The sequence below is a fragment of the Mytilus trossulus genome, chromosome 1 (genome assembly GCF_036588685.1).
Source record: "Mytilus trossulus isolate FHL-02 chromosome 1, PNRI_Mtr1.1.1.hap1, whole genome shotgun sequence".
NCBI classification, from domain to species: Eukaryota; Metazoa; Mollusca; class Bivalvia; order Mytilida; family Mytilidae; genus Mytilus; species Mytilus trossulus.
The window spans coordinates 71141006-71165812 of NC_086373.1; the positions used below are offsets into that span (position 1 = coordinate 71141006).

The window sequence follows — 24807 nt, forward strand, 5'->3', positions numbered from 1 at the left end:
TTCTTTTTACTTTCCTTTTACTAAAAATCACTGCTTTGGTTTTGCTTGTGTTAATCTTAAGCTTCCATTTTTTACAATATTCTTCAAAACATACAAGGGTTTTTTGTAATCCTTCTGCACTTTCAGACAATAGCGCAGTATCATCTGCGTACAGTATAATAAACAATTTAACATACATTTCTAATGATTCCAAGCACAGCTTTGAAATATTAGTTAGACTTTCTATATTATTTTCCACAAAATAACTTTCTAAATCATTTAGAAACAAAGAAAATAAAAAAGGTGATAGATTTTCACCTTGTTTTACTCCTGTATGAGATATAAAAAATTCGGAAAATTCATTTCCTTTCTTGACACATGTTTTTATATTTTGATACATATTATAGATCACATTAAATAATTTACCTTTAATGTTTGATTTTTGCATTTTTTGCCACAATCCTGACCTCCATACAGTGTCAAAAGCGCTTTTAAAGTCTATAAAAGTGCAAAATAGCTTCTTACCAAATGAAAAATATATAGTAATTAAAGAATACAATACAAATATATTGTCAACAGTAGAGAATCCTCTACGAAAACCTGCTTGTGCCTTTGAAATCAGGTCTACGTGATCTGCATAATTATTTAACCTGTAATTCAACATGGCAGAAAAAGTTTTACTAAAGCATGAATTCAAAGTGATTCCTCTGTACATTTCGGGATCAGATCTTGATCCTTTATTTTTAAATATAGTAATCATGATTCCATTAGACCAACTGTCTGGAACAATTCCAGTATCTAAAATCAAATTGAATAGCTTAACATAAATTGGCATTAAATCGTCAATTGTATTCTTTATATACTCATTTAAAATTTCATCACTACCTGAAGCTTTGCCATTTTTTAAGTTTGAAACAACTTTTTTAATTTCATCTTCTGTTACTGGACAGTTTAAAAAATCTGAGACACCTTTTTGAAGCCCATTATGTGTTGATTAAGATTTCGTTAAAATTTTCTGTATAGTTAAAGAGATGATAGAGCTAAATTCATTCAAGTGAACTTACCCAGATTTTGCCACTAATTACATAAAAATTGATTACATAATGATTGTTTAATAATAAAATTGGCTGCATTCATTTAAAAGATTAATCTTTTATCTATCTATATATACCCCTTTTATTATTTTCTATGCATTCATAAGAAAGTTACAGCATTTCAAAGGTTAGTGATTGGAAGTAAAAAAATCTTTGTATTGTGCTACCTTAATTTGTTTTTGTTATGTTTTAAAATGATTTCTTAAAATTGAATAAGCATTTGTGTATATATATATTAGAATTATTCTATACTATGGTTGAACTATTATTTGTAAGATACTATTTTTTGTGGATACCATTCTTATTTTCTGTAGACTTGTTTTCAGAATTTATCAAAACTACAAAATCAAGTACATGTTTTGTACCTACAAAAATCTGATTATTATCCAATCCAATAAAATGTGTACTAGCAATAATTGAGAAGCATAATTGATTTTATATAAATTAGTATTTTGTAAGACTTTAAATGGTGGATAGTCTACATTCGAATTTAGATATGGAAAATCTAATTTGACTATTGTGATAATAACAGAAAGCTTTAAGTTATGCAATTGAATTAAGGTATATATGTAATTAAGGTAGTTCATTAGATGGAATGTGTGAAATGATGTGCAATATATATATTTATATTTTTCTACTAAAAAATTATTTTACAATATTATATATGTTTTGTGAAGTTAAGTTAAATTTTTATTTATTACGATAATTTCTATTAATGATTTTGTATTTATAATGATTTGTTTAAAATGGTGCTTTTATTTTCTGTTAAAATTCAATATAATATAATACTCATTCAAAAAACCAATAACTTTTATGTAACAATGTTCTAAATGGTGCTATCATTTTCTCTCAAACTCTTTTTACAATACTCCAATGAAAAAGCATATCCTTGAATAGTGTTGCTTTAAAATGGCACTCTCAAATCAAAAGTAATATTTATACAGTAGCATACGTATGTACATTTGTAAGTAAAAGGAAAGTAACTATGGGAAATAGTTGATTCACATTGATACCTCCTTACTGAAGAGTGTTTTTGGAACATCATCAGTCATGTTTATAGGGTTCATCAAAAAATAATTACAGAAACCCTTCTGATAAAAGTTAAGAGGGTTAATTCTGGATACAAAACAACTTTCACACCAACACTTTAACCTGAATGTTTGCTCTGACTAAAGATAGTATGGGGGCATTGTGATTTAATTCTGAGCTGCGTATTAGTCTGCCAGTCAGTCCAATACAGGCTATAGGTTTTGGTTAAGGAGTGGTAACATCAACTTAAAGATTAAGTACACATTTCCATATAATGTGAACTTCATCTGAAATTATATATCAAATCTCAGTTTTTACCTCAATTACATGGTTCACTGAACATAGAAATGTGAAATTTGGAAATATGTGCATTCTAAGGTTAAGTTTTAAGATATTAAACAATGAAGTTTTGGGCACATAAATTTGTTCATTTTAAAAGGTACCTTTTGGTCAAATTATATTACAAATTACAATTTTGTAAATGTTGTGAATATGTGCAAATGAGGCATGGTGTTCCACGAGAGTTGTACCATGAGTAATACCCAACCAAACCATTTGTGGTAGGTTGCAGAATGTGTGCAATCATGTTGATATTAAAACTAACATACGATATCAAATTTAACAGTAAATAGTTTGACCTTATTCAAAGAAAAAAATTGGATTGGCATTGACATAAGCAATAACTTATAGGATTATAAATTGCAAGCCACATTGTATTTGTCTTGCAATAATGACTAAAATTTTTTACAAGTAACCTATGTATCATGAACAAATTCAACACAACCCTAGTAAGAAAAAGGGACAATTTACTGTAAACCAACTTATTTTCCTCAGAGGTAGAAAAATAACTCGGTGTGATGATTTACTCTAAAGAGTAATGTTTGTGATTTAACTGATGAATGATTTTTTGTGTCCATAGATGATTCAGATAATTGAAAATTCTGTGACTTCTGATTTGTAATTTTGTATGTTTATTTAAAAGTGTTGTTATGTTATATTTTGTTAGATGACCAATTTTGTAATTGTATTTTTACATAATAATACATTTCTACTAATGTTCAGCAAGGATTTGAATAGCAAGAATTATGAATCTATAATCTTGCAATTACAGATTTGTTATATGCTGATTAAACTTGCCAATAAAGTTATGTGTATTTTTTACTACTTATTACTTATAATGCATGTGTATTGATTAAACATTGTAATGTTTTCAAAACTGAAGCAAGAACATTACAGGACAACTAAGGTCTGGTAATAAAAATATTACAGAAATCCTGAGAACATTACATCGCAGTGACAAAAATATTGAAGACAAACATACATGATGTGTATCATTGAAGACAACATTTGATATTTGTTTGGTTTATCTCTCTGGGAGCAAAAGTTTTATGTATGCTATTGCCATCATTTGACATCCTTTTTTTTTCTCATGGTGTCAGTATTGTTGATGTGAAAATTTCTTCTCCTCAAAACCATTTGATTTGAAACAAACTGAATATTTCGAGTTTATAAATTATGTCCAAGATTTTGATTCATCAACAAAAATTAGAACATCTTGATAGAACTGCATTTTTAGCTTTATTAATACATCTTTAAAGCCTAAGCAGGTAACTTACATTGGATAAAGTAGATTAGCAGGTTGATCATCAACTTCTAAATTACCAGAAGAAAACAGACAACAAATTATGGAGGAATTGCCATTACATACATATCCACTTTTTTAAATTTTACAGTTCTGCTATTTTTTTGAAAAACAGTAGATGCTAGAAAGAAATTTTAAATATCAATAATAAGCAGCAAATTTTTTCTAGTGAGATCTACTAATAATTTAACAACAAAAATCATCCATTGACTCCTTGTAGAAGTTATTGCAGGTCAATGACCATTTTCACTTATTTTGTTATTCGACTGTCTAAAATCCTGAAAAGGATGATACAAGGAAACTTTCAAACTGACTAAATGATAAGCCAATATCTAAAAATAAATCTACATGTAAATGTAAGAAACCATCAATTGAATCCTTGAAGAGTGACAAATTATACCTATTTGTTTTCATTTTCAGTGAAAACAATAGTAGACAGAGAGAAATTGCCATCAACAAAAAATGATCAGCAAGGCAAGATCTGAAAGAAAAATTATTTTTAAGTTATTGCTATATAAAATGAAGTTCTCATTTAATAAATGAGTAGAATTTAAGACTGCAATAAGCACCATGATGTGAAGATTTATAGCATAAAAAACAAGAGGCTCTCAAGAGCCTGAATTGCTCACCTTAATTCTTTTGGTTAAATCTCTCATCAATGATTATTTTGGCTTTTCAATTTATTTAAATGTTTTTTGGATCGTCCTTTTTTCTTCAAAAGCCAAAAAAAATAATCATTTTCTCCTATGTTCTATTTTAGCCATAGCAGCTATGTTTCTTGACATACAAGGAAATAAAATATAAAATTTATACTAGATACTCTGAAACTCATTTAGCCTAAGTTTGGCTGAAATTAATACAGCAGTTTCAAAGGAGAAGATTTTTTAAAGTAAGTCAACATGATGAACAAATTGTGAAAAAAGTCTTTAAAGGGCAATAACTCCTTAAGGGATCAATTGACAATTTTGGTCAAATTGACTTAATTGAAGATCTTACTTTGCTGAACATTATTGCTGTTTACAGTTTATTTCTATCTATAATTATATTCAAGATAATAAACAAAAACAGCAAAATTTCCTTAAAATTACCAATTCAGGGGCAGCAACCCAACAACGGGTTGTCTGATTCATCTGAAAATTTCAGGGCAGATAGATCTTGACCTGTTTAACAATATTACCCCATGTCAGATTTGCTCTAAATGCTTTGGTTTTTGAGTTATAAGCCAAAAACTGCATTTGACCCCTATGTTCTATTTTTAGCAATGGCGACCATGTTTGTTGATAGATCAAAACTTCGGATACAATTTATAAATAAGATACCCTAAGGAACATTCAGTTAAAGTTTGAAAGTATTCGGCCCAGTAGTTTCAGAGGAGAAGATTTTTGAAATAGTTTACGACGACAGACGACGACGGACGCCAAGTGATGGCATAAGCTCACTTGTGCCTTCGGGACAGGTGAGCTAAAAATCATATAGGCAAAATATAAAATTTTTATTTGAAACAAATCATCTGAAATAAAAATAACTTACAACCAGCATTTCAAACATACAGAACTTATTTCATAGTAAATTATATTATCACAGTATCATGTGAGTTAAGCTTATAGTTATTACGTTATTATCTAAATAGCAAATTTTCATATTTCAACCCCTGCAAGGGGCATAACTCATGAAAAGTATTTGAAGCAATAGAGAAATCAATAGCAAAAATGTTTTCATGATCAGTAGTTGCATAATGATGTAATCAGGACTTGCATTATCAATAAGAAACAATATTACCATATCGAAAGGAACGCAGGGCCTAAATTGAAAAGGTACATTTAATCAGTGAAAACCATATTGTCCTTCATTATGTAACATAGTACTTAGGCCCAAATCTAAGTGAATTTAAGTTATTAAATAAAAACTGTAATGTTTTATAAAAGTACAGATTTAACATTTGATTCATAAAAACAGAGTAATCTATTTAAATATAATTTAACCAAGGACTGTAACTCCAAAAACATACCAAAAACCTCTAGACCCTACCTGTCCCTTGATAGACAAGTTTCTAATCATTTGAAACAAAACAACAATATTTATACTCATAAATTGTAATAAGTACAAACAACCATATTCACATTAACCCATACACAATTTACAGACTTGTAACAAAAATTATTATTCAGATATAATGTGCTTAACAAAGTTTATATCACCATACTGATATAAAGGTTTAAACCAATATATTCCCATAATAATGCTTAACCATCTGTTCATAAAAAAGTTTGAATTGATAGTTTAACTTAGCATTACTGAGTGCGTATCGTCCTTCTTTTATACATTTGGCACTTTTCAATCCTATAAATCCTGTTTAAACATGTCACTGAAGTATGATAAGCACCTTGAGGAATGACTGCTGTGGATTGATTATGTTTTGTTCTATACTAGTTTTCATGGATTTGTTGGTACATGTAAAGGTAACTCATAAAATCAGAGCTCAACTAAACAAATTTTCTATTTGCATTTGTACAGTTTGGCAAAACCACAAAATCAAATATCCATGAAAATGCAATTTTCCCTCAATCCACGGAAATAAATGAATCCAGTTTATATCACTACAGCCTATCATCAGACTTGAGGTTAAAAGGCTCCCTCAATTACCCAGCTTATCATCACACTGCAGGTTTAAAGACTCCAGCATTTGCCAGTTTATCGTCAGATTGCAGGTTTAAGAGCTCCAGCATTTGCCAGTTTATCTGCAGCTTCATTCCCAGGTATTCCTCTGTGTCCTCTAACATGGACCTTGATGAAAAAATATAAATGCATTAATTTCATTTTACAACTTGAGTTGTATATTCAGGGTGTGTAATCACAGAGCTTTTTTGACCAATTTTTAATAAAATTTGTATTTTTTAATCTATAAGTGTTATCAAATTGAACACTTTTGTCTAACCGGTTACTCAGGTAATCATTCGACTGATTAACTTGTAGTTTAAGTTGATGTTTGAAGGCCTTACATATTACACCCTACACATAGATATAAGAAGATGTGGTATGAGTGTCAATGTGTAAACCTTCCATCCAAGTCATACATTTATGTTTTTATAATACGATGAATTGAAGTTTGTCCTTTGGTATTATAAGGCTTGTCTGTGAAGATTCCTGGAGAAGTTTGACTTTTAATAATCAAATATACTGTATCAACTATGGCTTTTGTACTAACTTCAGATTGAAAAATATAAAAAAAAAAACTTTTTGATCTCATAGAAATTAATATGTCTGAAACCAATGATTCTTTCATTTTCTCTTGTTGTCTCCAAAAATAATGTGGAGTGTTTCAATTTATAGTGATTAAGCCAAAGCTTTTTACTCGTACTATCAAGTATACATTGATTACATTCACATTGGTTTGCATTGCACAATTTTTGAGTTTAAAATATGACAAAGCCTTGCACGATAGAGATTTCACATTCAGATGCAGGTCTACACAATATAAGATCAAAAATGAAATAATGAAGTAAATCATAAAATATAATCGTATTACTTATTTAAAGTTACTGTTAAACAAGAATGTGTCCAAAGTACACGGATGCCCCACTGGCACTATCCTTTTCCATGTTCCATGGACCGTGACATTGGGTAATAATCTAATTTGGTATTAAAATTAGAAAGATTATACTATAGGGAACATATGTACTAAGTTTCAAGTTGATTGGACTTTTTGGTATTCGGTATTCAGTCGTTCAAACGGTTAACCGTTGACAACACTACTATCTATACATACATCATTGAGACAGCAATCTAATGACAAAATAAACAAAAGACATGCAGAGGGCTATATACAATCTTCAACATTAAAAAGGTGTCTTTACTTGTCAGATATATTTTAAAATAGTTATCCGACTGGCAAATACATACTGCATGCAATATTCACCAAAATAATTAACAACAATGAACAACACCTCTTACACTAAAATTTTCTTAATTGTTGCATACTGGAAATATTGCTGACTTGATACATCTATCTAAACTTTGCAATTTGAATAAAGTCTATGAGATGCCACCAAGTGGCAGAAAAGAGTGGATGGACTCTTGATATCCAGTGATCAGCATTTTCTACACATCATTTGATTTTTTTTTCTTAATTGAAGTCATTTAACTCTTTATTAGAGCGAGTCTCTCATCAGAATACTGTCTGACAATAAACTGCAATAACTGTTGTTTTATTTAGGTCTAATGTAAGACATACCCATTTCACATTAATTCCTTGTAGTGAAGACTCCAATTCTATAAAATCGTCTTTATTAATGACAGGCTGACCTGTACTCAGTTTCCAGCCATTCCTTTTCCACTTGTGTATCCAACTTGTTATACCTAGAGGTGAGTAGAAAAAAATGTCTCGTTGTAAAATCCATATAGATTATACTGTACCTACAATCTAAAACAATAAAGGAAATGCAAAATTTAACATGAAATTACATAACAAAATGATTTAAACGTTATTTGTATAAAAATAAAGAGATTATAAACTGATGTATAACATTGAAAAATAAAATAGTACAAGATGTATAGCACTGTAGCAGTAAAAGTAAAGTATTGTGGATGATCTTCAATTTGAAAAAGAATGTACACATTGTTGTTCGAAAGCTTGAATTATATGTCATGAAAACCAACTTTTGACTGGGTGCTGACCTATATTCAAGAATACATAATTATATGTGTGATCCTTAGGTTGGACGTAACTCTTGCCAAATGTTGACTTCGATATAAACTTAATCATATAATGAACCTTGAAATATAGGCAAAAACCTTCTCCAAGTGCAACATAGTAGTTGACAAACTTACTCAACAGTTAAAAGATTGAAGGCTTAGCAATTATCATATTTAAAAGTGCATGTGTAGAACAGCTATCCTTATACATTACCATTAATACAGAATTGACTGTCTGTCTTTAGGACTAGGTTTGTAATTCCTTTAGCTTTGGCCTGTTGGATAGCTTTTGCTGCAGCCTACAACGAATAGAAAATTTAATTAAAATCTAATGTTCGATTTACTCTGTTTGAATTATTTGTGGCATGTTTAAGATCTGAAGGTAGCACATTAGGGCTGATAGAACATTAAAGGACCATTTAATGATATTTTTTCAACAAAAAAAAGAAGAGATTAAGGCATTTTGGTCAAAATTTGTCATTATGATATCAACTTATGGTCTCTTATCTAATCAAGAAATGAACAATGAAGCTTTACTGTTACTGTTTAACTAAATGTTGAATGTTTACAATCAGGTTGGTACATGGATAATGTTTTCTACTGCCAAGGATTTTCTTATTGGGTCAGTCATTATATATTAGCTGAGAGTGTAGATTTTACTGTAAAAATTATCTGAACAGTCTTGCAGTCTGAAGGAAATCAACAGTAGGAAGCAATTAATGGACAAGACATACATGTACATAATATGTCTACATTATTTTAAATATACTTGCATGTATTTCTGCTCTGTTATTTGTTTGTCTCCCTCCTAACCTTTCACTCAGATTACTGAAATGAATTGAATTTTGATATACTGTACAGGATTGACTCTTGGACTATTGGCAAGTAATTTTCATCATATGCTGTCAAAAATTACATTCACTGATTGACTCAGAAATGAAAAAAAAATCCAATCAAATTTATATGAACATGTAGACAAGAATTTTAAAAAAAACCAAATAAACAAAACTTAACAAAAAATCAGTTTTATATGTTGAAACAGCACAGCATTGTATATTAACAAAACTAGAACTGTAAGTGAGCTCTCAAAAGGGTTAATCCTACCCTCTTCCATCAGCCCCCCCCCCCCCCCCCCCAAGGCCCCAACCCATGGAAAAATTTCTATTTGTATCCATCTGATGAGTTAAAACATTTTCAATTGATTTTCATGGTATGTTTTTGTGTTGTACTGTTACAGCACGTTCCTAGGTTAGGGGAGGATTGTCACTTTCAAATGAGTCTAATCCTGCCACATTCTGTATGTGCCTGTAATTAAGTGGTCATTGTTTGTTGCTGTGTAACATATTTGTTTTAGTTCATTATTTTGTACATAGACTAGGCCATAGGTTTATTGTTTGAATTGTTTTACATTTGTCCTTTCTCGGCCTTTTATAGCGGTATGGACTCTGTTCATTGATACACAATCTCAGGTAGACTAAGAGTAATATACTTGTGATAAGCATAATGGAAATAATCATTATCTGTCCTGTGGTTGGGAGTTAGGCTTACAAGGTAAATGTAGACAGACAGACAAAAAATCAGGAAAGTCAATCTTTTTTCATCTTGCTTTCCTCAATAAGCATTACAGAAAGCTTAATAAAATGTAAATACTCACTCAGGATGATTGTCACCCCAATAGACACCAATGCCAGCAGTGGCTCCTTTTTGGCCATTCCCAAAACATCCACCATCTGTATATACTACTACACCTTCTTCAGAATTTAAACCTACAGGCATAAAGCATATCAGATATCAAACCAGACACATTTCATAGTATTTAAAATAAAGATATGAAAATTGCTTTTATCAAATGCTTTTCAGAAAATAAACTTAGTTAAGGCTCCAAAGAGCTTGTTACTCCGGCCTTTTAGTCAATTGAGGTAAATATGGAATTAATCTGGTATTTTCTGGTAAGCATCAAAATATATCTGGATCGGGTGGATAGTTGTCTCATTGACAATCATACCAGACTTTTTTTTTATTTACAGCTTTTACAACAAAAAAAAGTCTTTTCAAGATTTTAAAGATAACAAAAATTCAGGATGTGTACCAAAAACTAATTACCATAGAGTCAAATTTGACACACAATGTAAAAAAAAATTAATTGTCCAACCAATGAATTGCACATTTTCTTTACAATTTGTATATTCCAGTTATAAGATTTTAATTTACAGAAATATTTGACAGATCTGTTTAACATTCACACATTTCCTTATATGATCAAATATAGTTTTCAAATCAATTTTCCAGTGAAAAACTGTGAATATTTTACTCTTGTACATGTATCTAGGATAAATGCTCCATAAAAAGAAAGCTCAAGAACAAAGAGGACACAAAGGCATACATGGCATAAGAGAACAAAAATATATCATAAATTTTTTTTCTGAGTGGGAAGAACCCTACTCATTGCTACAAAACTTTTTGTTGTAATTTCCACCCTACTAACTCATACCTCCATCTGAGTTGTCATGTTTCAATCGTTTAGGATTGCTGCCACATTGTGATGATGAATGTGTTGAATATGACCTTGATCCACCAGGCTGTGTTGCACTAGATGGTTGAGATCTTTTGGACGGTACATGAGTTTTCTCGTAAGATTCTATCTCTTCTGATAACTGATGAACAACAGCAGACAGATGAGAAACTTGTTCCTTCACACTTGGTTTGTGAGTTGATGTTGAGGGTGCATTATAATTACTTGTAGGTTTTTGGTTAGCTGTCTTGGAGGATGACCCTTCAAAGAAAGATAGCATCAACAATTATTTTATTCTACATATAGATTTATTGGTATAAAGTAAAATCCTTTTGCAATTATAATATAAACAGAATGTCAATTTGTATATTCTTGTTATCTTAATAATATATCTTAAAATAGAGCAAAACTTAATTTTTTTTTGTAATACATGTACATGTTTATTTACTCATTTAACATGCATGTGCAAAGGTTATCGTGTCTGTCCAGATTTATGTTTTTTTTCAAAACAAGAGTAAATACAGTTGAGATAGTTCTGATCAATTTTCTAAAAATGTTAAGGATTAAGATCAAATGTTGTAACCAAATGTATTAGGCGAGTGACATTCAGACCTAAAAAATATTTTTAATGCACCTATCTAACACACGGCTAAATTATATATCTTTGGAAAGGGGAAAATGTGTAGAATGCATTTCACCCGGTCGTAAAAGTGAAATATGGTGCACATTTTTTTAAATCCGGGTCAAAGGTCAGACGCGAAAATTGTCGAAAATCACATCATTTTAGATTTATGAATTAATTTGAATCAGCAGGGTTACGAAATATATTTTATTTTACTTTATGCAACATAATAATGTTGTTTGTCCGATTAAAAATTACATACGCTGTATGCAAGAACGGTAATTGACGTCATTTTGACGTTTCTACTCTGATATCAGAATACGATTCTTTTGGCAAGATATGAACAAATACGAATGAATTTGGCATTAAAAATACTATTTTATGTTGCAATGTTTGTTCTAGCATGCACAATAATGATGTTTGTTCAAAGATACAAGTATAAAAGTGAGATAATTATCTAAATACAATGGTGTCAAAAGTAGACGTTTTTGTCGCTTCAACTATAAAGAGGGCCTCCTGTTTGTGTAAAGCCTACCAACCACGTCAAGGTCGGAGACCGTCTGGCAGATTATTTTTTTAATTTCTGTTTATATTTTTCTATTTGTAAATAATTTTAGGGTACACCAAAGTTGTGTTTTAATCTTAAAAGTGTTCATGTCCATCTCTTGGAACACAATGTAAATTTTTTTTTACAAAATGCAACATTTCATCTCGCGATTTATTTACATTAAAACTCATTTTTTAGAATTTAAATCAAGTCTGAAGAACTTCCTCTTCGTCGTCATTGTCAGGGCTCTGTTGGCTTGTCAATATATTACAACAGAGATCGCTTCCCTGGCAAGGACATAGTTCTGTACAACAAAGGTTTTGTTCAACACAAACACATTCTCTACTGCAATTTTTTTTTCCTTTGCAAGAACAAATTAAATCCTGAAGAAAGTCTGATGACACAAGTCCAGTGAACAGAACTGGGGTTGGACCATTGCAACTTTTTTTCCAACAGTATTCATAGGGTGAACCTATTGGCGGCTTTGCCTGATGTGATGTCATCCATATCTTTGTTTGAATGCTGGCTCTTAGAACATGTTGTTTAAATGAAGATTCGCTTGGTGGAAGGCGAACAAGAGAGCAGTCTTGTGCCTGATGTTCATGTATATGATGAAATCATAATCTTTCAGTCAGTTTAATTGAAGTCTGGAGCTGGCATGTCAGTTAACTGCTAGTAGTCTGTTGTTATTTATGTATTATTGTCATTTTGTTTATTTTCTTTGGTTACATCTTTTGACATCAGACTCGAACTTCTTTTGAACTGAATTTTAATGTGCGTATTGTTATGCGTTTACTTTTCTACATTGGTTAGAGGTTTAGGAGAGGGTTGAGATCTCACAAACATGTTTAAACCCGCCGCATTTTTGCGCCTGTCCAAAGCCTCTGACCTTTGTTAGTCGTGTATTATTTTAATTTTAGTTTCTTGTGTACAATTTGAAAATTGGTATGGCGTTCATTATCACTGAACTAGTATATATTTGTTTAGGTGCCAGCTGAAGGACACCTCCGGGTGCGGTAATTTCTCGCTACATTGAAGACCTGTTGGTGACCTTCTGCTGTTGATTTCTTATTTGGTCGGGTTGTTGTCTCTTTGACACATTCCCCATTTCCATTCTCAATTTTATTTGCTAGTTGCAAGTCTAGCACGTAACTTGTTCAAATCATGGTGACTTGACTTATATTTGCCTTTTGTATCATACAACTTAGATACAAGTTTTCTGGCAACACAGATGGAGGTATCAATATCCGAGTTACCTAGATGTAATAGACCAGCCAGTTCTGCAGATGACGACTTTAAAAGCTTAAACACAGACTTTTTCCCAATGCCAAAAAGACTTGATGTGGTGTCACAACCAGTAAGAGCATGAGCTGCTGGTAGTATTTCACGGGTAATGTTTGTAAGGGAACTACACAGCTCATGCACTGGGATGTATCACCTACCATCCTTACCACTAGTGACAGCACCCATGTATAGCCATATCCGTGTTAAGCATCCGAGGGAAGTAATGCACAGCGCGAGAACTAAAACATCAATGTCAGAACATTTAACAATCGTTCTCCCTCTTACATTACACATCTTAAAGTGTTCGTCAGCATGAAGGGCATGTAAAACTAGTCTTGTGTCAGCTTCCTCTTGTGTGCTAAATAAGCTGGTACAGTCAGTTATTTGATCGTTAGTTATTTTTTTTACGATTTCTGGATTTGGGAAAGTGGCTGCCAGAAATAATGTTTGTCCGACAGGCAGTGTGTTACTTGCACAATAAGATTTTGAAATAAATTCCCCGATGAAGCAGACCAAAGCTTGTTTATTTCTTTTGTTTGCCAGAAATTTTTTCCAGTCGGGGATACTGCTTCCTTCATTTACATGATAGACCCTGTGTCCACCAGCTGCTTGAGACCGACGTTCCCTTTCAGTCGATTTGATAGAGTCTGGTATGTCATACCTATCAAACACATCTACAATTATTGATGCCGACTGAAAGAGAGTTGACAGCTGCTTCAAATAGAAATTAAGCAAATCACCAAAACTAGAAAACATTTTCACATCTAACGATTGAATAATAGCCATGCCATCCCTAATCACAACCGTGAGTGATGGGTCAAATGCTGGAAGATTAAAAGATATGGACATATTTCGGGTTCAAGCTCATGTGCAAGATCAGATTTAACACATTTTCGCATCGTTCCATCGACATGAAAAAGAGAAGTGGGTATGGGTCCAATAGGGAAAGAGAGCAATTTTTCAACGGTAATATCATCTCTGCATTTCGTCAGTGCTAGTGCTATGAGCTCTGGGTTGATGTTACATTGAACTGTCTCACCTGATCTGCATTTTAACTTTGATTTTTGTTCATATCTAATACGTCTTTATATTAGAGCGTTGAATGGGCCCATAGAAGCTTCTATTCAAATTCAACAAAGGCACTTTCATGCTCTGACTTTAAAGGTTCTTCAATTTCAAATTTAACTGGATTTCTCAACAAATATTTTGTGATGATGTGGTATAAAGCATTTAGAGCAAACATCTCTGATTTTATTTTCAAAACCATTTCACTGTCGGATATATTTTTGCAGTACGCATAATGCATTGGATTCTTTCGGCCGATGATATCTTGCGTCATTTTTTATCTTGCCTAAACGATTTGTATTTACAAAATATGCAAACCATCCGATCTATCTCAGGCAATCTAGATCGTGTCAATATGGTAGACTGAGTATCATCTTTGCACAAGGGTATTTTTGTACAGGAAGATGTAGATTGTCCTGTTAAATTATTGTCTGCAAATGTGGTCAAATTTTGTTTACTTGTAAAAGCTTTATAACAGCTTTTATGATATTTTATTCTATCAAGTGGTGCTTCCTCGACTGTTTTGTATTCATCAACAAGTCTCCTACAAACGGTGTCCTTCTGTTTATTTACGGCAGAAAGAAAGTTGTTTTTCCCTTTGCAGCTGGAAAACATAGTCGCTCTGTCGTAAATACTTGACAAACGATACATCGTTGCCAGTCAATGGACAGTCTGCCTTTTTAGCAGCAGGAGGGGTTAGTTTAACAGGACTACACGTCAAGTTTGACATTGTCCAGAAAAATACTAGAGTTGTTCCCGTTAATTATTTTTCTATTACTGTGTCACAATAACTTTCAAACTAATACTTATCAAATACCTCTATAAAACACTATCTTTTTTAATGTAATAAATTCATTAAGTTTACATCCTTTATTTAATCAATTTTAGAAATTTATATTTCAATTGGTCTTGTGAGTTTTATCAAATTGACATGCTCCTTCTTCACGAATAAATGATTATAATATACAGGTGAAGAAATGAAAACGGACAAAATGAATTCCGTAATTGCGGTGGAATTTTGATGAGTGCGTAAAAATGCAAAAATACAGAAAAATACAGCTAAAACAATATGTATCAAATTTGTTATGAACTGAGAATAATTATTAGATATGATTCAGCTTTAAAATAAGATCAAATAAGAAAAAAACGACTGAAAGAAATAGAAAAGAAGTGGTAGGTTTTTGAAATAATGACAAAATTGTTACAAAAATGATTTTTTTTATGCAAAAAAACACAATATTATTTTTTAAAAACTATTTGATAATACTTAAATATGCAATGCGCTAAAAATCAATGCATTTCATTTATAAAAAAGAGAAGTTTAAAGCAATTAATTTACGTTGAAATACAGGTGGTAAATTTTAATTTTGAAAAGATTTCTCGATTTTAATTCAATTTTTACAAAAATTGCACCGTACGCTTTTTTTACGACTGGGCAAAAAATGAAGTTCATATTCATCTATCACTTGTAAAAAAATTAGCCGTGTGTTAGGTGGGTGCATTAAAGTCGTTAACTAGACGTCTTTTCTGAAAATGTCACTCGCCTATATTTCAATAACATATTTATAACTTTGCAAACCTGTCTGCATTATACTGTTTCAAATTTTAAAAAAGATATCAACTAGAAAGCAATAAAACAACCCACATCAAAAATAGCTGCCTCATTTCATGTAGCTTTTATTTCTCAGTTTATACTGTTATTCAATCAGTGTTCATTTCAACAGTGTCTATCTACCTTTTAATCATTTATCAAAAAAAAGAAGCTTAATGTCTCTAATGATTCAAGAGCATATCAAACATTGTCAAATGTTTTAATGTTTACATTTTGAACAAGAAATGGAAATTGAAATTGTTGAAAAAACTAGTACTCTCACTAACAGTTATCAAACTTGATTTAAATCAATTAATCTTTTTTACAGCAACACTAAGCAATCTTAGAAAAGAAGAATTTATAGTATCATCGTTATAGTATCATCGTCTCATTGGTGTTTTTTCTATTAAGATTGCATTATGATGTCATGATTTCCATTGAAAAAGCATGCATAGTACGAAAACATATGACATACAAAAACATATGACCTGACCATATAGAAATCAAACTGATTTTGAAGACAAAAAGATTAAGGAATACTGACCAAAGAGCTTGTGATAAAGGGTGAGAATCTCAGATGACAGTCAGGTAATTTTTTTAAAATGATTAAAAGTTTAACTGAGTTAACTCTTTATCAATCATACCTTTATTATAGGTGTTTGCATATGAGTTACGTAATGGTCCACCACTTCCTTTAACAAAGTCCTCTGCTTCTTCATGAGTATTAAACTTCTTGTAGCGTGCTTGTGGAAACTTGTCTACTTGTGACTTACAGGAGCCCCTATCAATACCAATAATTCAAGAACATTAGCAAGACTTTAATAGTTCATACATGTACATTTGTACATGTATAAACTTCGTCATCCAACTTTCTACTTGTGTTATTAAACATTGTGGTATTAAATGAAACATTGTGGTATTAAAGTCATAAGAAACCTCAAATCAAAAAAAATAATGCATATGTTTTTTATAACTCAATGGATAGTTTTCATTATAAAACTTATGTACATATACTTTTTTCTGAAGAAAATTCTTTAATTTATCCATATTTAGAAGAAGTTTACTTTATTTTAATTGCTTGCTTCCAGCAACCAATTCCCCCGACATATTTTCCGTATGCAAAGTGACCTCAGTGTGACCCATCTCGTAAAAATCCGGTGATCACAATACGCATGGATGTCCTTAAAATAAACTATTATCTGAATTCACATGTGAAACACTTGCTCTCTTTCCATGCTTTTTTGTTTATTTTTTGTCGATTGTTGACAAACAGGTGACCATCGTTAAACTTCGGCTTCAAAACACGAACTTTAATTACCTGCCATATTTACACAACAACACTGACCGATTGAAAAAAGAAATTGACAATTATACGAAATTTACACGAAAAAATGAAAAATTCGTGCACAGAAGACTAAGTTTATGATGTGTGTATGCATTGGTTCAAGAATTGGAAGAACATAATTTTTCACCGGTCACTCGTTTCTTATGACTTTAAATGAAACATTGTGGTATTAAATGAAACATTGTGGTATTAAATGAAACATTGTGGTACAATTTCAGAGCAATTGAAATACTTATACATATGTTAATATCCTGAAAGCAGAATAATGCTTGTTTTGGGCCCCTTATTAGTAAACGGTTTGGACCATCATCCCCAAAATCAATCCCAACCTTCCTTTTGAGGCATTGAACATTCTTAATAAATTTCAATAAGATCCATCTATATAAACTAAAGTTACATTGTATTTTCTTGACACCAAATGTGTCTTCCGACCACACAGACAACATAATAACATTATATGACGCAAAAACTGTTCCTGTGGAGAGACAGAAACTGTAGAACACTACCTTTTACATTGTTCTAACTATGAGGAGGCTAGAGAGAGGATGAGAACATCTATTTACTTTATTACAGGAAATATACACATGGATTTAGACACCTTACTAGGAATCAATGAAGAAGACATTAATAGAGACAATCGAAATGAGATATTGACCATCTGGAAAATTATTTAACGGAGTCTGGTAAATTCAAAAACACTATACAGCAAAAAACACTATAAATCTAAATCAAAATTAAGTCAAAATTTTTTAAGCAGCAGCCACCATTTCAATGAAGTACATGAGTGAACATAACACATGTGAAGGAACTACAAAAGAGGAAACGTACACAAGTGTTTACAGTGTCATTTGGGTCACTTACTAAAGACTAAAGTGGATGTGTAAAAATGGCTGAACAGGTAGGTTTAGTTCAATAAGTTCTTTAAAAGTGACTTTGAATATATGTCATACATGTGTCACTATGTACAATGTAGTGTTCTTGTAGTTTTAAATATAGAAACAGAAAAACATGCCACAATGTACTTGTTTGCAGTCGAAACTGACGGAAAGAGGTTGATACGAAAATAAATGACTTTACTTCTACCAATACGTGGCCACCATCAATAAGTTGATTATTTTGCCACTTTTGGATGTGCATACAAAAACATATGACACAGCGATAGTTTACATCTATGATCTTATATAATTTATTTTCCACAGAATGTCTATACAAAAAATATCTTTTATATAAAATAAGCATGGCCGAAAGAACTTTTGTTGGATGGCCAGTCCGTACAAGGCCGTACCGGCTTTATGGCCGAAACGTCATATAATTTTGCCAAAAGTCGAAACTTGCAAAAGCCTGAAAGGGATGTGTAAAAAAAATAAGTCCAATATTCATCAACAACAGAGCAACACATCTTTATACCAGTCTTTATATATTCCTGGATTCCTTCCAGTTCTAACAGCATAAAACGGCATTACAAAGCCTTCTATGACTTGTCGAACTATTGCAATTTGCAGTCGACTTACAAATTGAAATATTTGCGCTACCATATGTTTTTTACTTCCTCTTCCGGTGTAATTCTCTTCTTCCGTCGCCGCCATTAAACAAGGTTGTCTGAGTTAACATGTTAAAACAAAGTCATTATTAAAACCTTTTTATTCAACTTATACAATTGAAAATGTACGTTAAGAGTTAAGAATTATTTGAAGATCGATATGCCATAATATAGCTTTCCGATGAAGATTATTAAGAAAGATATTCACGGATTGAACCCTACTGTCCACGTTCTTTTTATTTTGTTTAATGATATTTTCCTCGAATGTTTGCATGTTAGGTACTCGCGTCCTTTCAAATGATACTTTAAATCTCGAAGAATCACTACTGCCCTGATCACGTCAAAACATCTCTGAAGAAATTAGTTATTTCATAAATAGATCGCATATTTAGTTATACACCACCTTGTCTGTCATAATTCGGTATTTTCTTGTGTACTGATCAATGTGTGCTAAATAAATTATACTCTCTTACTAACTTACGGGTCCCATCCCAGGAAGACAATATGTGACATTTTGAAAGCCTGTTAATTTCTGACACAAAAAAGGTCATTCATATGACATGTAACTGCTGAATCTGCACTTTGAGAAAGAATTTTGTGGGGGGTGGGGTGTCTATCCTGGATCCCGCTTACTGTTTTGTCAGATACCCGTATCCCGCTTACACCATGTTTGTAAGCAACTCTCATTTTTTTGTCATTTCCAGAGTCCTGCAAGACCTGATTTCCCGTTTTCACAACATAATAATTTGACTTTCACGTGTCACACTTACTTAAAATTGGCATCCTGCATCACTCTTAGACCCCAATGAGACCCACTTTTGTTTTCAACTATATTTCTAGAAATACATGTATCCTCAAGAAATGATAACAAAGTTACAATTCCATATGAGATTTGCGATGACCTATTTGCTCAAATTTTACCTTTGTTTATAAATTATTTTCTAGGTGACTAATGTCATTGTGACTAAAAATATAAGAAGATGAATCAAATGAGACAAACTCTCCACGAAACCAAATGTTTACAACTAACTTAGTCACCATACAGTCTTCAACAATTTGTTAAACTCACATCACAGACACATTGTCAGCTATGGCGTCTCAAAGTAAACAATAAGGGAGCGAAACTTATTTTTTTACAATATTTGAAAAAAAAATTGCATGTACAATGTATGTCCTGTATTTCTGATTAATTATTTCTACAATTGCATTTTACAGATGTATTCGGCGAGCGCTAAAATTGTGAAACCTCAAGGTGAGAAGCCTGATGAGTTTGAACAATCGATCTCACAGGTAAGTGTTGTTAAATAAACCAGACCTGTAAAAAACCAAATATGCTTGATGGTTTTGTTTATAGAAATCTTAAATGACATTTGCAAGGTTGATGTGGGCAAAAATAAACGGGAACCAAAGAATCAAGTTGATAGATGTGACATTGTTGACCTATAGGCACAACTGAAACATGAAAAGTATTAAGGCACAACTGAAACCTGATAAATTCCAGCAAATTAATAACTCTTGACTGGTTTTTTTTTATATTCCCTAAGTAATCAGAAGTGAATGGTATTGATTAAAATGTACACCATAGATATCTTTAAAACAATATGTGATTTCAAACTTATTTTCCCATCAATCATGTCAATAAACTTAACAAACAATCCAAAATTCTTTTTTGTGACAAATGAAAGAATAAATGTAAAGAGCTTTTATAATTTGAAAATGGATATACAATGTATTACATCATATCTAATCTTAGAAAACTGTGTAATATAACTTTGTTTGTTTCAGCCTGATAATAAGTGCGAAGTTATGGTCTTTGGACTTGAAAAATTCTCATAAAATCAGTTTTTCACACTGCTTTTAGTCATTTTTGAAGATAATGAATTAATATTTTCTTTTTGTTTACACCATGACACGTTAAAGAACAAGTTAGCAGTTTATTTTCAAGTATAATGATTTTTTTTACCCAGTACAAGACTATGTATTGCCATGCAATACTCTCAGAATGCTTGTTATAATTTGAATTTGTTTTTACACACATTACATATGTAACTAATTGTTCATTTGTTTTTAGGCTTTGTTGGAACTGGAAATGAATAGTGACCTGAAACAACAACTACGTGAACTATATATTACTGGTGCTAAGGTAAGATATAAAAGAAGAGGTTGATAAGTATTGATTTTTTGAAACTTTCAGTACTAGCATCCAGGTAAATAGGAAATAAAATCACAGCATGGCTACATCATGATGTTAAAGGCAGAACACTGTGATTAAATGAATGACAAAAATCTTAATTTTTAGGCACTATGCTCAAGGTAGCGGGAAAAGTTTTTTCATGATTCATGTTCTTGCAACAACAAAAATAACAAAAAATTATCTTTTCACTGATATGTTTTCCAAATGTGCATGCAATTTTTTACCGGATTTTTGTGACAAAAATGTCGGTTATTGATATGGGGATGTACGGCGGGCGGCAATCAAATGTTGTCTGTGCAACTCATGAACTGTTCAACCAAAGCTTATAAAATTTTAATATGTTGTAACTGACAACTAAATGAAGGTCAAGTTCAATAATGGCGATTTTGACTTTTACTGTTCAGGAGTTATGGTTCTTGAAAGGTTGAAAAATAGAGTTTCCAGTTGTGTCCGTGCATTTATGCATGAACTGTTCTACCAAAGCTTCCCAAATTTTAATATGTTGTTACTGATGAAAAAATGGAGGTCGAGTTCAATAATGACGATTTCGACTTTTACCGGTCAGGAGTTATGGTTCTTGAAAGATTGAAAAATGGTGTTTCCAGTCGTGTCCGTGCATTTTCTCATGAACCATTCAACCAAAGCTTTTGAAATTTTTATATGTTGTTACTGATAACAAAATAGGTTCATGGCATATCTCCTTTTATCTATAATTATGATATTGTTGGTTTGATTTCAAATTGCACTTAATTTAATTCATTGGTACAGTTATTTGTGAATAATCCTACTTTATGCCATTAAAGAAAGATTTTTCTTGTAGGAGATTGATGTTGCCGGCAAAAAAGCCATAATCATCTTTGTACCAGTACCACAGTTGCGAAGTTACCAGAAAATACAGACCAGACTTGTTCGTGAATTGGAAAAAAAATTCAGTGGCAAACATGTTGTGTTTATTGCACAGGTAATTAGAATTCAATGTAAGGGAAAAGAACAGATTTGGTATCAGGGCGTCAACATTAAGGTTCAGTTTGGGTTGAAAGTTTTTTTTTAAACTTTAAACAACTTTGTTTCAAATTTTATTGAATTTTATGAAATTTGGATAGAAGCCGTTTTATACGACCTTTCATATATATCACGTTGTCCCAAGTCATCTGGTTTGGGACCATTACTTCAGTTCAAGTAAATAGAAATCTATGAAATTTAAACACAATGTGTATACCCACAAAAGGAAGGTTGAGATTGATTTTAATTCAGGGGTTATGGCTATAAAAGCTTAGGAATTAAGGGTCAAAAGGGGTCCAGATAAGCATTCTGTAGTTTCCAGAAAATAACATGTGGAAGGGTCATTAAGTTTTAGCCTTTTCCGACTCGAATTACTTCAATTTACAGTTCAAGAGTTATGCCCCTTTACAAATGGAAAAATGTCTGAATTATTGTTTCCATTCTCTAAATTTATTTAACTCATCCAAATGTTATCAAACTTGTACACAAGGCTTATTACAACAAAACTCAGATTTTATTTCGGTTGCATCACTTTTACTGTTCTTGAGTTAAGTCCCTTTATAATGTTGCATGCATGAAAGGGTATCATCTGTTCCCATGGATACATTCCACACTTATTTTTCAATAAATTCTAAAAAGAAAATGCTTTCATGGCAATATCCTCAACATGTAAACGTTTTATTAACTATGTAATTATATAAGCTTAGTATGATATTTATTTAAAGCTTATTTTTTATTACAGAGAAGAATATTGCCAAAACCAACAAGAAAAACAAGGAGGAAAAATAAGCAGAAAAGACCAATTTCGTATGTTGATTTTTGAATATAAAGGATATTGAATGACTTAAAGTCTAAATTTAGATTTGTTTGTTTGTTTGAAAATTTGAGTCTTATTTTTTTTTTTAAACTTTCATAATATTGGCATTAGTATCTGATTATCAGCAGCTATGGGCCATTCAAACAAGACGAGAATATAAGATTTTGAATTACGAAAAGAAAGTTTATAATCGAAAACTAGAAGTTCTCAAAAATTAACTATAGCAATCGTTCTAAAAGTCTTGTTTCTTCTAGATACTGTCATTGGTTAATGATAGTAATGAAATTTGTTGGAATGATATTAAATTGTCTCTAGATTGGTAGTAGAAAAAAAAATGCAATAAGTACTTGAATCCAGTTCGTTCTTGGAGATAAAATTTTATTATTTAATTCTAGACGTACATTGACATCTGTACATGATGCAATCTTGGATGATTTGACCTTCCCAGCTGAGATTGTTGGTAAAAGAATCCGAATCAAGTTGGATGGCTCCAGACTTATTAAAGTTCATTTGGATAAGACACAGCAAACAAACATTGAACACAAGGTATTTATTATTATGGTCTTTACGAGAACAAAATTCTTAGGTTGTGGGACAATTTGATACTGTGCCTATGCAAACATTGAAGAAGTGTTGGTTGCAGCTAAATAAATGCTTGAGTGTAAATTTGTAAAACATTATGTAGTTTCCTTTCCGATATATGTTACATGTATTTAGTTTCATCATAACTAAATCTTTATAGATGTCTAAAGAAACAAGGGTCAGATTTTATGGGAGTAGTAGCACCTGGAAGTTTAAATGAAAAACAAAATTGTCTTGTACTTTTTTAGGCCTTTTACAATTAGAAAAATAAGTTAAAGGAGCCTTTCAATACTTTGATTTATTTTATATTTTTCATAGTTTGCAAAATAACAATGGTAGTTGTAACGTTCCTTTGCAAATGTAACACACATCATTGAGACATTTTCGTTGTGCTTTCACACTTAGTTTTATATATATGGCAATAAATTAGAAAAGGGATATGTGGTATCCAACCATGACAAAAAATCAGTACACAAAATGCAAAGAACAGTGCTTGTATTGCTATTTTCTTCATCTCAAAATCATTTACTAGTCACCTTGAGGCCTTAAACAGAGCAACAAAAGTGTCACTTCATTGCAAGTTTAGCATAAGCTTAAGCAGAATTCTTTAAAAAGTTTATATATTTGATATCTCAAATTCAGAAAGGACTGCTGCTTGAAAGTTTTAAAGAGATTAATGGCCGTTTTGAATTTTAAATGCATAGATGGTAAAGTAGTTAGTAAGAGCTCTCCTGCTGGCATGTGTTAATGGGGTATACTTTTAAACAAACCTTTCATTTGAATGAGGTGAAATTTTCCATAATTATCAATAAAGATGGAACAATATCTTTTCAAGCTCGCAAAAGTCTTGCATATTTACAGTTGTATATAAATTGAAACATTAATTATCTTTTTTTGTCATTTCAGTTGGACACTTTTGGAGCTGTGTACAAGAAGTTAACTGGAAAGGACGTTAATTTTGAGTTTCCAGAATATGTTCTTTAAAGGACTCAAATAAAAAAAAAATGTGATATGAAGTTGTCTTTATATTAAAACGGGCATTTACAGCACAATAAAATGTTGGACAAAAGACCCATCATATAGATAAAATCATTGTCTAAAACATTATTACAACAAAATATTTGTTTTTATTCTCTTATGATTGTGGTCTTGTCTATTTCCAGTATGAAGAGGTATAAATATTTACATTTTTTTCTCTAAAGCCTGGACACCAAATCTTGATAACTATGGTCACTAGCTTATTGGGTGTCTAGGTTCATGTTTGGTCTTG

General features: G+C 31.5%; 2 protein-coding genes across 3 annotated transcripts; one reads left to right on the plus strand and one right to left on the minus strand.

Moving 5' to 3' along the window:
• Positions 1 to 5217: 5217 nt before the first annotated feature.
• LOC134683810 (ribonuclease H1-like) lies at positions 5218 to 18947 on the minus strand. Its single transcript, XM_063543118.1, has 8 exons — positions 18810 to 18947; positions 16702 to 16838; positions 10928 to 11209; positions 10091 to 10202; positions 9210 to 9264; positions 8651 to 8735; positions 7976 to 8100; positions 5218 to 6528 (listed from the first exon to the last, which is right to left on the minus strand). The coding sequence occupies exons 1-8, from the start codon at positions 18935 to 18937 to the stop codon at positions 6442 to 6444; spliced, it is 1011 nt and encodes a 336-aa protein (XP_063399188.1). The 5' UTR covers positions 18938 to 18947; the 3' UTR covers positions 5218 to 6441.
• LOC134683821 (small ribosomal subunit protein eS7-like) lies at positions 18941 to 24547 on the plus strand. Of its 2 annotated transcripts, none has more exons than XM_063543131.1 (7): positions 18941 to 18996; positions 20158 to 20232; positions 21014 to 21085; positions 21957 to 22097; positions 22881 to 22945; positions 23351 to 23501; positions 24444 to 24547. In XM_063543131.1, exons 2-7 carry the CDS (start codon positions 20158 to 20160, stop codon positions 24519 to 24521), a joined length of 582 nt encoding a protein of 193 aa, XP_063399201.1. In that variant the 5' UTR covers positions 18941 to 18996; the 3' UTR covers positions 24522 to 24547. The 2 variants fall into 2 exon arrangements, with proteins under 2 accessions (XP_063399201.1, XP_063399208.1); XM_063543138.1 differs by lacking the exon at positions 18941 to 18996 and adding an exon at positions 19043 to 19067.
• Positions 24548 to 24807: the final 260 nt, after the last annotated feature.

Excerpts from the sequence above, each read along its gene's own strand:
- LOC134683810 (XM_063543118.1), bottom strand. The coding sequence starts at position 18,937 with ATGGTAGCGCAAATATTTCAATTTGTAAGTCGACTGCAAATTGCAATA. Across the intron at positions 11,210-16,701 it reads TGCAAACACCTATAATAAAG|GGTCATCCTCCAAGACAGCT; the intron begins GTATGATTGATA and ends CTTTCTTTGAAG. Across the intron at positions 6,529-7,975 it reads AAGGAATTAATGTGAAATGG|GTCCATGTTAGAGGACACAG; the intron begins GTATGTCTTACA and ends TTTTTCATCAAG.
- LOC134683821 (XM_063543131.1), top strand. The coding sequence starts at position 20,158 with ATGTATTCGGCGAGCGCTAAAATTGTGAAACCTCAAGGTGAGAAGCCT. Across the intron at positions 21,086-21,956 it reads TATATATTACTGGTGCTAAG|GAGATTGATGTTGCCGGCAA; the intron begins GTAAGATATAAA and ends TTTTTCTTGTAG. Across the intron at positions 22,098-22,880 it reads ATGTTGTGTTTATTGCACAG|AGAAGAATATTGCCAAAACC; the intron begins GTAATTAGAATT and ends TTTTTATTACAG.